Source organism: Hyalella azteca, unplaced genomic scaffold, assembly GCF_000764305.2.
Source record: "Hyalella azteca isolate HAZT.00-mixed unplaced genomic scaffold, Hazt_2.0.2 contig12411, whole genome shotgun sequence".
In the NCBI taxonomy this organism is placed as follows: domain Eukaryota; kingdom Metazoa; phylum Arthropoda; class Malacostraca; order Amphipoda; family Hyalellidae; genus Hyalella; species Hyalella azteca.
The window spans coordinates 1-14998 of record NW_025942371.1 but is presented as its reverse complement, the minus strand read 5'-3'; the positions used below and the strand labels follow the sequence as shown (position 1 = coordinate 14998).

General features: G+C 37.7%; 2 protein-coding genes across 2 annotated transcripts; both read right to left on the bottom strand.

The window, feature by feature from the left end:
• Positions 1–4546: 4546 nt before the first annotated feature.
• On the bottom strand, positions 4547–11503 carry LOC108666648 (DNA replication ATP-dependent helicase/nuclease DNA2). The gene is made up of 8 exons (XM_018153561.2): positions 11419–11503; positions 10973–11085; positions 10379–10510; positions 9271–9360; positions 8532–8635; positions 7926–8121; positions 7367–7537; positions 4547–6609 (listed from the first exon to the last, which is right to left on the bottom strand). The coding sequence occupies exons 1-8, from the start codon at positions 11501–11503 to the stop codon at positions 6010–6012; spliced, it is 1491 nt and encodes a 496-aa protein (XP_018009050.1). The 3' UTR covers positions 4547–6009.
• Positions 11504–11603: 100 nt separating this feature from the next.
• LOC108666647 (DNA replication ATP-dependent helicase/nuclease DNA2-like) lies at positions 11604–14047 on the bottom strand. The gene is made up of 5 exons (XM_018153560.2): positions 13945–14047; positions 13478–13645; positions 12827–12933; positions 12054–12207; positions 11604–11708 (listed from the first exon to the last, which is right to left on the bottom strand). Exons 1-5 carry the CDS (start codon positions 14038–14040, stop codon positions 11604–11606), a joined length of 630 nt encoding a protein of 209 aa, XP_018009049.1. The 5' UTR covers positions 14041–14047.
• Positions 14048–14998: the final 951 nt, after the last annotated feature.

Here is a 14998-nt window from a genome sequence, read left to right as displayed (position 1 = left end):
TCTCATTTATGAAAAAAATGCACTATTGTGCTCGCCATATCCGTCTGTCTGTCTGTCTGTTCTTCCGTCTGTCCGTCCGTCCGTGACCTCAAGTTTTCGTCGACGAGAAAATGCGCTCTCTGTCACTCACTGCAGTGAGTACTGAGTTATATTTTTTAATAAAAAAAGAAGGTAATAAGTAACACAGTTCTTCTGATCAAATTTTCACATGGTTGACGTTACGAAGCAAAGAACTGAAGACTCACAACTAAAAATTCTGATGAATTTTAAAAGTTTATTTTAATCTTATTACAAAATACGTATGACTCATAGAGAGCCGACCATAGTAAGCAGTGACTCATGCGGTATGAGTACCGGCGCTCGTACGTGGAAGCTTATCGGAGATAAGCCATGATAAAAGAAAACGCCTCGTCTGATATGCTTTAGGATGAAACAGCATCAGTACTTCATCTCTTTCTTCATGGAGTGCTTTTTTTGCACCTCTTTCAAACTCTTCATTCTTATTGAACCATTGTTTTTCCATTTCCAACACGTGAAAAATACAATATATGTCTGCGCCGAATTTTTTTAGGAACATTACAAAAGTGCAATATGCACATAAGACAAGAATTGATAAATAAATTCAGGCATGAAATTCATTAGGAGCCTACATACCATATATAATTATATTTAATTTTACAGTTAGGTATCTCAAAGTCTGATAAATCATACGTTTTCTTCATCTGTTGATATCCAAAATCGTGTATATTAACCTCAGAAAATGTTTCCCTTTTTAGGTACAAAAGCAAATAATTCGCACAATACTCGCATGCTTGCGGCGCTGAAAAATAATGACAATAGCGATCTTTCCAGGGCATTTTTTTATCACATGGATCTTTTCGGGGCTTATTTTTTATCACAGGAATCTTTCCGGGCATATTTTAATCATAGTGATCTTTCTAGGGCATCCTTTTTTTATCGCCGCGATTTTTCCGGGGCAAGGCTACATAAAAACTCACTCGTTAGAAGGGCGAAGAAACTTGACCACAACCGAGCGAACTCATTGACGTACATGACATCTTTATTTGAAAGTGCCGATATTGAAAGATCATAAAATGTTAGTGTAGATCGTAATCTTATTTCGAGGAATACTCATGCGACGAGTAAGCTTAAATGCTTTTTCATGTCTTACATAAATACAGTTACGATTAAATAGCGAAAAACGACGGTTAGTATCGGTAGGAGTAGATTTGAATTATAACACGTATAATTAACATGGTACTCTACCCTAATGTATTACATACGAGAAATGTATAATGTTTATGCATCTATTAGATGCGAGGCATCGACAACAGCGCAAATGCACAAAAGGTTTCTTTCTTTTGAAATGCAATTCCATGAAATGTGCTTATGAATACGAACTTAGAATGTTCACGCTGCTCCAAAGAAATGCATTGAATGGAACCCAACTCTACTCAACCATGAAACAATAATAACACTGTCATCGAAATAAATTATAATGCGTCAGGCGAAGCATGTTTCAACATATATGCATATGTTTAGAATCTATAATTGCCAATATACGTAATTGTTTTTAACTCATGTCGCATGCCTGATCATCTCAGGCCGTACAATGATCTTAGAATATTTCCTCATTTTCTACGTCATGTTGCATGAATAATAAACTTACATTGAAGAACATAAATTTCAATGCAGAAATTGGCGAGAACATGTAGGAAAAACCACGTGTTTGAGGAATTGAAGGTTCAGGTCAACGGATTCAAGTTTTTCATTGATCCACAAATCGCGTTCGAGATTCTTCACACAGTCTGCATAGCCGCATAAGAGTGAAAGGAATGATTGTGAGTAGAGTGAAAAGAATGTGTGCCCTTTGTGAGTAGATGTCTGGCCTTTGTAAGTAGATGTGTGGCTTTAGTGAGTAAATGTGTGACCTGTGTGACTAGACATGAGACGTGTGAATAGATGAGTGACCTGTGTGAGTAGATGAGTGACCTGTGTGACTAGACATGAGACGTGTGAGTAGATAAGTGACCTGTGTGAGTAGATGTGTGACCTATGTGACTAGACATGAGACGTGTGAGTAGATAAGTGACCTGTGTGAGTAGATGTGTGACCTGTGTGACTAGACATGAGACGTGTGAGTAGATGATTGACCTGTGTGAGTATTCGAACTCTAAGAAAATATATTTCCAATGAATTAATGCATGCTGTTAATAATTATTATAAGTTAAAATAAGCTGATATCAATACTAGAAGCGTCATGATGTATTTTTAATTAAATTAAATTTCCATCTAAATATTTTAAATATGTACATTTTTATTTTATTATTTTAATTATATTCGATCAATAATATTTTCTGATAAGAAATAATTTGCAAAAACATTTAACAATAAACCTTTGCAGAATTCTTCTCAGAAGAAACGGCTTGTTTAATGTATTTAAAACTAATATTAGTGTTATATAAGATTATTTCTTTACAATTTAATCATTTTTATCATTAAGAGACTCCGGTATTCCGAACGTGATGTTATTATACTAATTTTAAATGATTGCTAATTGAAACTATTAACAATCTGCATGGTTACAATGTTATATTACGCGGTTGCTTCGGTAATCACGTGTTTTAATTTAGTTTTCTTGGTTCTCATGTTAACTGTTATGCTCTTAAATTCGTAGACTAGCCTTCACTGATTGCAAGATCTTTGATATCCGTAAATTATTTTGATTTATAAAAAATTATTATTTATTATATAAAAAAATATTTATTATAATAAAATGTATTAAATTATTATTTTGATTATTTATAATAGCGCACTAGGTGCACATTAAATACTTTTGTTTATTTCAGTTCATACTCTCAGTGTAAACTTTCAAACTTCTTTGTGTGTTAAATTCGCAATACTTATAATTGAGCCGTGTTATGTGGTGCGGTCAATGTGAAGATCGATACTCTCATAAATTATCGAGTAGGTCGGCCGCAATCCAACAGACAGTTTCATTCTCAGTTTGCGTTTCAAAATTAGGTTAATTTCCCGCCAAATCACACCGAAAACTTCTCGACTCATTGACGCAATTCAAATTTAAATCTTGATGCTTAACAAAATCAGGAGTATTCTCTTCCCAGAGACATACTACTCGTATCACTGCAGCAGCGTTTTTCAAAATAAAGCGATCGGCACACGTACGCAAGAAGCCATCACACCACCTCCTTCCGGTGCTGAACGCACACTGCCGTCACGATGCAGTGTCGCCGCATCACTTTATAGGTCAACTGGTATCAGTAACCATTCCCGCCCGCTAATACAAGGGTTCGCAGTTGGCACTCAAACCATCCCAAAAGTTTTAAAATCACTTGGCTGCTTAAGTCGCAAATTTACCAGGATATTAAAAGTAAAGAAAATAGCCAAAAAGTTCCCCATTTCTTATATGAGAAAACGTTTCGGAGTCCAGCTCCATCGTCAGTTCAAAACCTAGAACACAGGTACAAACAATTAGTAGCCTAAAATTCACATTCAATCAATTCACCCAAACTTAAGGACATTAGAACTAAAATCGAAGATAACATAAATAAAAATGAGATAACATGTAGAGAAAGTACTATCTATTTACAATTTGTAGAGGATAGGAACTGAATGCAGCATTTAAACTGGGTTTCAATCATTGTATATTTTCAAACAGAAACCCAGTTTAAACGCTGCATTCAGTTCCTATCCTCTACAAATTGTAAATAGATAGTACTTTCTCTACATTTTATCTCATTTTTATTTATGTTATCTTCGATTTTAGTTCTAATGTCCTTAAGTTTAGGTGAATTGTTTGAATGTGAATTTTAGGCTACTAATTGTTTGTACATGTGTTCTAGGTATTGAACTGACGATGGAGCTGGACTCCGAAACGTTTTCTCTTATAAGAAATTGTGAACTTTTTGGCTATTTTCTTTACTTTTAAATACCAAAAGTTACGTCCATAGTTAGAGAAAACCTAAAAATAATGAATTAACACAGTGTAGACAGAATATACGGATCGCTTTCGCTGTAGGAAAGTGAGCTGACGAGAGCTGACTTGCCGAGTAAGAAACGAACCACGCCGGTCAGGTTTCGACAGATACGAGTACGTAATTATCACATGCTTAGTCAATTTTTTTTCAATTCTACTAACCGATCAGTGATGCCTCTAATATTTAACATTTGATAATTAGTGCAATCCATCATAAAACCTGACCAGTTGAACGCACGAGATGACGTAGGGGATTGTTGAGATTTCTTACTAGCTTCATCCGAGACACTTGAACGGTACGGTTATGAGCGTAAGCTCAGGACTCGCAACGGAAAATAATATTAATTCGAAAAACGTTCAATGATCATAGAAGCAACAGAGATATTTTTTAGGAATCAGTTCATTCAAATTTCCTAATCTACATCATAATTATGTTATCTTGTATCTATTCTATAATATGATATCTATATATCTTATGGTAATTCTGGTTTTCACGATACTTACACGTCTACTTATAGGACTCAAACGGAAGGTCAATAAGAAAGTATCTCGCTTGCCTGTTCATTATTAATTATGTGAAACAGCTTGGGTTAGGTACAAGGCTGTTGCTCCACATTTTATTTGATGGTCAGAAAACCATGTTTTTTCTTCTCATACAAAATGAGAATATAATGGTAAAACAATTACTCTCAAGATCAGAGTACTATAAAAAATGTGTAAAAGGTTCCAACGTCCTAGTCAGGAATGTGCAACAACCAATGAGATTCAACACCACTAACAAAAGCAAACATTGAGCGAGTTTAACAATAAAACTCGATAAATAAAGGTACACTTTTCCTACAGGATCACATTCGTCAACAGATGAATTATGGAAGACGTGTCTGAACTCTGAACCAAATAACTTGCGTCAAAATTACAAAAACAATCGCATAAGGCGTGCGAATTGATAACGGAATTCCAAGTTTAATGCATGGCTTTATCATTTTCAAACATTAAAACTCTAGATGACAACTTGAAATTATTGAAATAATTAAATTTTGAGCAAATTCGATACAAAAGCATTCTTCCATAACGCGGTATTAGGAATTCTTGGTAAATTATAACTCATAGAAGACTTCTTCTAACATACGGGGTAAGACGTAAATAACTCTCTCATATCCACAGTAACATTGATACCGTCGTGACAGATAATTCGCCCATACAATGAGAAAATAATAATAAGACCGTTGAGCGGAGCGGCCAACAGGGAGACATATTCGCACCGGAATAGGAAAACCTATTTCCTGTTTTCAGATCAAATAAAAATTACAGAAAACAGGTAAATGAATTTGCATGCTCGTATGGCATACGGTACATAATACTTTCTGTAGTTTTAATTTGTGCGCAATGCATGCGTATAAAACTTAACAGATAGCTCATAGTGAAAAATTGTGTTAGCGAATAAGATATCTCGACACAAGGTTTCATTATAAACTTTTTTTGTACTTGAGTAAAATAAACAATAACCTCCACGAAAGACTTTAAAGAGTTACCAAGACTTAGTGCATGAAAACTGTAGGTCGCAGCGCAAACTGCATCTTACAACAAAATAAAATAATTACTATTTGAGCAGCGTGGTGGAGACAACACGTATACGTGTACGTAGGTCAGCACACCAACATCAGAAAAGAAAACCCCCACGTTTCAGAAAAGTACGAGGGGAAGATTCAACCCAATACCAAATTCCAATTTTGTAGGCTAGCATCTAAGAAGGTGCTAAGAACATACTTTATCCATAATCCAGCATCAACTTCTGTATTAGTTTTAAACTCGAGCAAGATCGCCTCACTTTTCCTTTTGCTCTTGCTCAAATATTCTACTTATATCAGTCATTATCATATTGGTTATCATGGAGACTATTGATTCAAAATACAAACAAGAAGAACGAACTTCCTACCGGCATTGGATTAATCTCGTGTGCTCCTCCCCATTCATCATGTATTTGGAAATATTTTTAGAATTCATTCGCATACTCAAGATGAAGACTTGGAGAAACAACTTTGCCACCCATCTTGGGCGTCCATTTTGATTATTTGTTCTTCACCGAGCACGGACACGAGCTTGTCGAGAGGCTCGTACATCATAAGAGTCTTTACGTTACCAATAACAATGAGCTTACGCTGAGCTCTCGTCAAGGCGACATTGAGACGACGTTCGTCTCGCAGAAGCTCTCCAGCTTTCTTAGGATCGGTGCAGCTCCTGACACACGAGTATATGATGACGAGCTTGTCTCGTCCTTGATACTGGTCCACGGTGTTTATTTCTACCTTTTTGCTTTCCTCTAAAACTTTTTGAGTAGTAATTGGTTCTTTACAGTCTACCCTTTTGACAGAATCTACTCCATCCCTACAACTATTTTTAATCTCATTATAGGGGACAGTTCCATCACTCGTGTCAGCATCATCGGATGCTAAGAGATGTCCAGAGTTTTTATCTTCATTCTTTTGATCCGTGATCTCAATTTGACGGGACGTTATGAAGTCGCGAGTCTTCTGCGTCAGCGACTCCTGCAGTAGACGCACCTGGGCGCGGTAGGGGGCGATCACACCGATGTCTACGCCGAGCACTCCAAGCTGTACAGAAATCGTTAATAACAGCGCTGTATTGCACACTATAACTATATTGATTAAGCGAGAGGGGTAGAACTGTTCGTAAAAGGATATATATCACTACATAAGAAACAATCAAGAGCTGATTAAGTAGAATAAATTTAGTTTATGATCTTTGTAAGTTAAAGTATGCATGAAGAAATAATGGTGCCATATACGTATTTATATCAAAGGATGCAATGTTCGTTACCATGGCCAAACCAGCCGTTTCATTAAATGGATGATCATCAATACATTTTTCACTCTAACGATCCACAAGTAATAGTAAGCCTACATAGCTCTGTAAGACTACATAGCATAGTAAACCTACACAGCATAGTAAGCCTACACAGCATAGTAAGCCTACACAGCACAGTAAGCCTACATAGCATAGTAAGCCTATATAGCATAGTAAGCCTGCATAGCATAGTAAGCCTACATAGCATAGTAAGCCTATATAGCATAGTAAGCCTACATAACATAGTAAGCCTACATAGCATAGTAAGCCTACATAGCATAGTAAGCCTACATAGCATAGTAAGCCTACATAGCATAGTAAGCCTGCATAGCATAAAAAGCCTACATAGCATAGTAAGCCTACAATAGTAAGCCTACATAGCATAGTAAGCCTACATAGCATAGTAAGCCTACATAACATAGTAAGCCTACATAGCATAGTAAGCCTACATAGCATAGTGAGCCTACATAGGCAACTGTGTCTTTGACTACATCACAGTCTTACCTGCAACAGCGTAGCCACTATTGCAGCAGTTATGTGCAGCTCGCCGGTGTTCTGGATACCAAGTGAACACTCCTGCTCACAGGCGCTGCCCGCGGTGTCTAATAGCAGCACTGATTGCTCAGGCTGCACCGCAGTCCTCAGCCAATCAGGAAGTCCAGTAACCTTGGTCTCCTGAAAAAATATCATTACAAAGTTTTGCTTACAATGATAAAAATATCGTAAAGATCAAAAGAACCCATGTTAGTGAATAGCACGCAGCCTTTATCTGCCTGGTGACGGTGTTGGCTGCATCGTCCATCGTAATAAAAATTTGTTCAGATGATCACGAGAGAAATGAAGAGAACCATGAAATGGCATAAAATGGCGAAATTGTTGCGATACAAAATTTAATAGTTCGCCGTCTTTGCGGTCGAAGTTTTGCTGACAAAACGAAAAGAACTTAAGCTATGGATGCATAACTGATAAAAGCTAAAGTATCTGTTCAATTTGGATGCGATATAAGTATACTTCAGGCTATGAAATAAGACGACATGCTTTTAGTGAGGCGTGAAAGACGTACTTGGAAGTAAGGCAGATGCAAGCGCGCGTCTTGTAAGGCGTCAGAAGCGCACTGTAGCTGACCGTTGTAAGTGATGGCATTAGCAAGGCGCATGATAGGCGCCGCCATGCGGTACTGCAGCGTCAGGCTGGAGCAGCAGTCCTGGTTGCCTCCACGCTCCAAGATGCTGAACACGGTCTCCGTCAGACCCATAGACCTGGAGTATTTTAGATTATTATTTAATTAACTAGATTAATAGTCTGGAATTTTCTGTATGGAGTACCTTACAGATAGAGTACCAATTTCTGGATGGAGTATCATTGCCCAAAAGTCTGATTTTGACTTATACAGACATGCCATTGAATAAACAAAGATTAATTTATTTAAATACAGGCCATGGATAATTATTTTTTGGAGGAAGGAAGACATTTTACGGACCTTACGAGTGTAAATATTCCGATTCTAGTACACCTCATAATACATCAACAGAAATTTTTTTCTTTACAGACAGATTCCTGTTATATTTTATATAACCAGTGTGAACAATTGCATTGAAATGGAAGAACGCAGGTGCAAAATTATTGACAAAAGACATTCGTCAATAAAATAAAAGGAGTGAATACAAACCTGGCTTGGGTGCTCTGCACTACAGGCGGGAGCTGCTGGGAGTCTCCTACAAGAACAAATTTGTCAGCGCACAGCAAGGGGGCGGTGCAGGCCGGAAGTAATACCTGTCAAACAAACAATACTGAATAAATCAACGTAAAGAATTCGAAACAGTTATACTTAATGACAGGTTTCATTGCAAGTGATAGCGTACAACATATTTTGAATAAAAAACTATGTTTACAAAATTTAAGGTATAAATTGATTTAATAAATTCGTCGCTGAACGACTACAAAATTTAGTATCGATGGAATGTAGTCAATTATGAGTTGCTAAATAAGATGACTCTCTCACAATGCCAGATCAATTATATTACTTTTCTGATGCCTCAACTTCTTCCTGTATGCCACAACCCACAAGAATAACTTTGGTCGTTTACACGGCATTGAAATGTGTTGACAGACACTGAATATCAAATTTAAGGAGATTATAATAATCTTGAATAAATTAAAAATTAATCTGTAGGAAATTTATTATTAATATGGAGGAAATTGAATAATTACCTCGAAAGAAAAATATTAATCTGGAGGCAATTGAATATTAATCTGTAGGAAAATGAATAATTACCTGGAAGAAATCGAATGTTAATCTGGAAGGAATTTAATAATTAAATGGAAGAAATAGAATGTTAAACTGGAGGGAATTGAATATTAATCTGTAGTAAAATGAATATTAATGAGATTAAAAAGAGGCGCGGTACCTGAGCAGCCTCATCCACGATGCAGACGTCGAAGCGTCGCTTGGAGAAGAGCACGTGGTTCACAGCCAGACACGTCGTGGCCACCACTGCCTGCACGGTGCATCAAGGCTCAGTAATAAAATATCTGAGATCACCACACTATCCGTACATCAAAACACAGTATTTCAGAAAACACTACTACTCAAGTAGTAGAACCACTACAACAAAATTGTACATCAAAATACAGTATCTCAGATACATAACACTAACGTAATACTCAAGTAGTAGAACCACTACAACAAAACTATAGATCAAAGCACAGTATCTGAGATCACCACACTACTCAAGTAGTAGAACCACGACAACAAGAAATGAGGGCATTTAGGGACTATAATTACGCTTTTGAGCATTTATTGTATTAAATTGATAAATGAAAAGTAAATTAAGAAATGCTTCAAATGGAGTTATTTGCACACTTTTAAAAATAAGAGTAAATGACACCTTTGAAATCAATCAACTTGATAATCAAACAGATAATAAAAAATAACTTGTAAACTCTTCGAAATCATAAGAATCATTGTATGTATTTAAACAATGATAGGGAAAAACGGAATTAGTGTTCTCAGGGAACTCAAGATATTGAGTAGGAGAGATCAATACCGAGAAGGATCTGCTATTATTTCCAACAGCCTTACGGTACGGTACGATTGACGTACGGTACGATACGATTGACGTACGGTACGGTAAGATAGACGTAAGGCACGGTACGATGGACGCACGGTACGGTACGATTGACGCACAGTACGGTACGATGGACGTACGGTACGGTACGATTGACGCACGGTACGGTACGATGGACGTACGGTACGATATGATTGACGCACGGTACGGTACGATTGACGCACGGTACGGTACGATGGACATGCAGTACGGTACGATGGACATGCAGTACGGTACGATGGACGTACGATACAGTACTGTACGATTGACACACGGTACGGTACGATTAACGTACGGTACGGTACAGTACGGTTGACGTACGGTACGGTGCGATGGACGTACGGTACGGTATTGATCTTTCCTGCTCAGTCCCGTAAATTATCTGCCACAGTTTCCCAATACCTCGTACCTTACTGGCGTAGAAATCTGCCAGCTGCGTGACGTCAGTGAATGACGAGGTGAGGATCTCGTCTGCGTAGCCGTGCAGTTCAGGGTGAATGCGGGAACGTCGACCCAAACGCAAGAAATCCACGCCTTTTGCCTGAAAAAAATTGTGCAAGTGAATAGGCATCATAAATGAATTTGTGCATGCATTTTGGTCATGAATTTTTGCGTTTTCATTTTTAAAAAACATTTTTTAGAATAATTTCTACAATTTCTGTGCCTGTTAAAGCATTTGGGAATGAATATGGCTCATGACCGAGAAACTCAAGATTTTTGGGTAGGTTAAAACGTGAAAGCACTGCTAAGCATTCAGTAAAAATATATATAAAGTACCAAAACTAGGGAAGGCAGGAACAAAGACAAACTTTCCTGCAACAACAAGGAGAAGAAATTTACATGAAAGAATGGCACTAATTTTCACACTGTTGTTGGTTGCGCCGAAGCTCATGTGCGCACGGCGGGCGGCTGAGGTGGCGGACGGGAGAGGGCGACCGCAAAAGGGAGGTAAGCAAAGGAAAATTGTGGCACTAAACACGCAAGTTTACATGGCTCAACATACCTTGAGCTTGAGCAGGATGTTATCGACGGCTGAATGAGTGTAGGCCGTCAGCAGTACAGACTTCCCCATGAGGACGAGCACCTGTACTAGCGCCACTACAGAGACACTTTTGCCTGCAATATATATTCATATATGTAAACACGAGTATATAACTTGTAAACCTAAACGCCTAGAATATGAATATATATAAATTTCAAACGGGCTCCTGGTTCATCGAAATATATAACTTAAAAACATAGACAACGTCTTCCATGCATTGGAAACTCTCAATGACGGTCGAATCATCAAGGCAGCGAGAAAGAATTACAATTCCTGCGCCAAATTTAATTTTTTTTTTGCAGCATTTGGGAATAAACAACAAAGCTTAAGCCAGACTCACGATCATCACCAGTACTAGAGTATCCTCCGATGATGGTGTAGTCATGGTACGTATACTGTATACTCACCTGTACCAGGGTAGCCCCTGATGATGGTGTAGTCATGGTATATACTCACCAGTACCAGGGTAGCCCCTGATGATGGTGTAGTCATGGTATATACTCACCTGTACCAGGGTAGCCCCTGATGATGGTGTAGTCATGGTATATACTCANTAAATAAGCATCTGAAGTGTAATTTCAAAATTGCAGGCTCACCTGTCTAGCATTACGGAGACGACGGTAGAGTCACAGGAATGAATAACTCCTTGAGCGATAGCAATGCATTTCTTGCTGGACACTACAACCAGGTCTCCCTCCTGTAAACAGGCTTAGAATAAATAGGAAGAATTCTGTATGTAATCAAACAAATAAATATAAACACATTATACGTGGCACTAATAATATTCACATTGATCTGGCTGTAAAAATAATTTGATGATTTAACATCAGTTAAAATATTATAAACAAACTTAAAAAATTATAAGTAGTCTAACGGGGAATATAATCATTAAAGATTTATTCATTTATCACAGGATATATCGCTCGGTCATTGGTACATCAAAAAAAACTACTAACAGTACATCAGTGATTTGTAGTTTTCATCATTTAAGAGATAAATTGTTAGATGTAAACGGCAGAGCAGATCTTGCTGCGAGCCTGACCTGAAATGTCCCAGGAGGAATGGTCTCCGGTACAGAGCAGTGAGATGGCAGTTCACTGGGACAAGCTCTTGAGAAGCTGTGTAGCCACTGAGATATTCCTTGCTCAACGCTGCACTTCAGCTTTAGGAACGCCACTGCACCCCCTGCATTTTCACTGCACAAATAATTTACTTAATTAAATATTACGTAAAAAAACACCAAGTTGGATACAGAAAGTTGAACAAAATTTTTTCTTCTTTTCAAATTTCGCAGTGATGCAGTATAGAGTGGTGAGCCGCTCCAGACTCGAAAAATAGGCTGAAATGTAGAGAAAAAGAAAAATATATCAGTCATTAATAATAGTTTTTGCGTCACTGTCGGTCTGTTTCTTTAGTCCGTCAGCGATACCCAAGTCACGGCACCTAGCCGCGTTCAGTACAGAAATTAACGTCGGGGTGCAGATTGGATCGGCATGCAGGTGATGAAGGCGTGTAAAGCTTGATGATTTGTTTAGCAGAGGAAGGTTCCTTGTGACGGAAATTTAGATGAAGGATCACTATTGTGTAAGTTTAATCTTTATAATGATCTGATAGGGGTATTAATGAAAGTGGAGGAGGTATTGAAAAATATCATTAAATATGGTAGACAAAACAAACAGTTTCAACAGTATAACATTAGAGACAGAGGCACCATGAATGACTTTAAAATGAAAATTAAACCAACACGCGTGAATGGATGGTGGTAAATTAACTTTAAAATGTAAAATTCTACATTGAATCCTAATAACAACACACCGCTTGATGGGATCCTGGCACCAGAGGCTGCGTGTGAGAGCTCGCTTGCTCTGCGTGGACTCCACGTGCAGCAGCAGACACCAGTGCCGGAAGAACTCCAGTGCATTCTGCGAAAAATATCATCAAAGTATAGGAATATGATCTACATTCAAGTATTCGAATAGAGTAAATATTCAATTATCATCTAAAAAAGTTTGAATATGCCAGATATGTATTTAGTCTTAAAATTCTTATTTAATCGCGAAAAAGAAATGAAATAATATTTTCAAGATTTATGTTAGTAATTTATTTTCATTTCCCTTTGTAAGTTATCATCCGCAATATAATTTATCATTCATTCCCGGAGAAAAGTTTTATAATAAATAAAGTACTTTTTTATTCTTTATTCACACGAGAGCACACAATAAAAAAACGTCGGAGCGCAGGTATCTAAGCTAAAAAGCTTCACAGGCGACATAGGCGATATTACTCTCAAAAGAACAATAACATATTGTGATAATGAGATAAGTCAATTCATAAAATTCAAAAAACCAAAGGTTTTTCTTATAATCTGCAATAAACCTCAATGTGAAAAGTAGGACATGATATGAAACAAATATGAAATGAAAATGAATAAAAATGGAAAAAACTGTAAATCATAAAAGAACTGACAGGTTGTAGATGTGCGAGGGTAGCGGGCACGAGGGAAGCCATGGCATGAGGTGGTGAGGGAGGAGCTGTGTTGAGGGCAGTGCATACCAGCAGGTGAGGGCAGCCCTGACACGCCCTCTCACGGTCGATGGGTGAGGGCAACGAGGGTAAGGCCAGTTTCCCATCCTTCTGCAGGGATTGATTCTTGTTATTCTATTTTATCTTAGTTTATATGATGGTTGCAATGTATTCTTATTTTATTTTATCTTCCAGATCGTTCTTATCTTATCAAATTCTGAACGCAACTAGATTGAAACTAGAACGCAATTTGAGGAATAATTGTATTAAAGCCAATATTAACAAAATCAATGTTTAAAGCCAAATCAGCAAGAAAATTTGAAAAATATTGGGCAGCAGTACACACACATTTGCCAATTGAGATGTTAATTGAATTTTATCGAAGTGGAATACCGAGATTTCGAAATTACCTGCACAGCAGGTGGCCTGGCAAAGTATGATGCCATCTCGTTACGCAGCTGCAGGAGTTCACGCTTCTCCAGGTGACCAGTGGTGACTTCTTCCATGTCGCCAGACCTGTGCAGTGGAAAATTTTTCATTCTGATAAGTAATTTTACTAGTTTTTGAGGAGATAAAAATGGAGTTAAGAAATAAATATGAGACTCGGTGCTTTGTGTTCAATTTTTTAATCAGCATAGTGCAACATATCACAATGCACAGATTATCAATGGGATTTTCGTGTCAGTTAATTCATTATGGAAAACAATGTTGTAACTTTACGCACCGAGTGCGACTTCCAGTGGAGAGATGAATGCAATATCTACTCTATATTCAGAAGCACAAAAAATTTTAAAGTATCGAGGGAAACCTCACTGCCGTCAGTGCACAAGTGGGTCGGAGTCGGTAAAAACTAAAAATCATATGATTCCATTCTTATTGCACCTAGTGTCAGGTGAACTAAATGATAAGTAAGTATAGGTACCAAATGTGACGTTGAGTACAATTTTAATTTGTTAATTTAAATGTTAGCCTTTCATGTTAGCGAATGTCAAATCAGAAATACCAATCTTTTTATTGAAGGGTTTCACGTGATAAACTCAAAATGCAGTCCATGTGCTTACACACAGCAACTAGAATAACCTAGCAACCCAGGAAGCTTGTTCAGCATGTTTATTACTGTCACTTGATCGTACACTGCAACGCATACCACGGAACATGAGGCGGTAAAGAGAGACCTGAGATACAATTGGATACATGATCGAACACTGCAATGCATGCCACGGAACATGACGCGGTATAGACAGGCCTGAGATCCATTAGGCTATACATGATCTAACACTGCAACCTCCAGAACATGAGGTGGTTAAGAGAGACATAATCCAACACTGCAACCTATCCTACAGAACATGAGGCGGCAAAGAGAGACCTTAGATACAATAGGATATACCTACATGATCTAACACTGCAACCTCCAGAACATGAGGTGGTAAAGAGAGACATAATCCAACACTGCAACCTATCCTA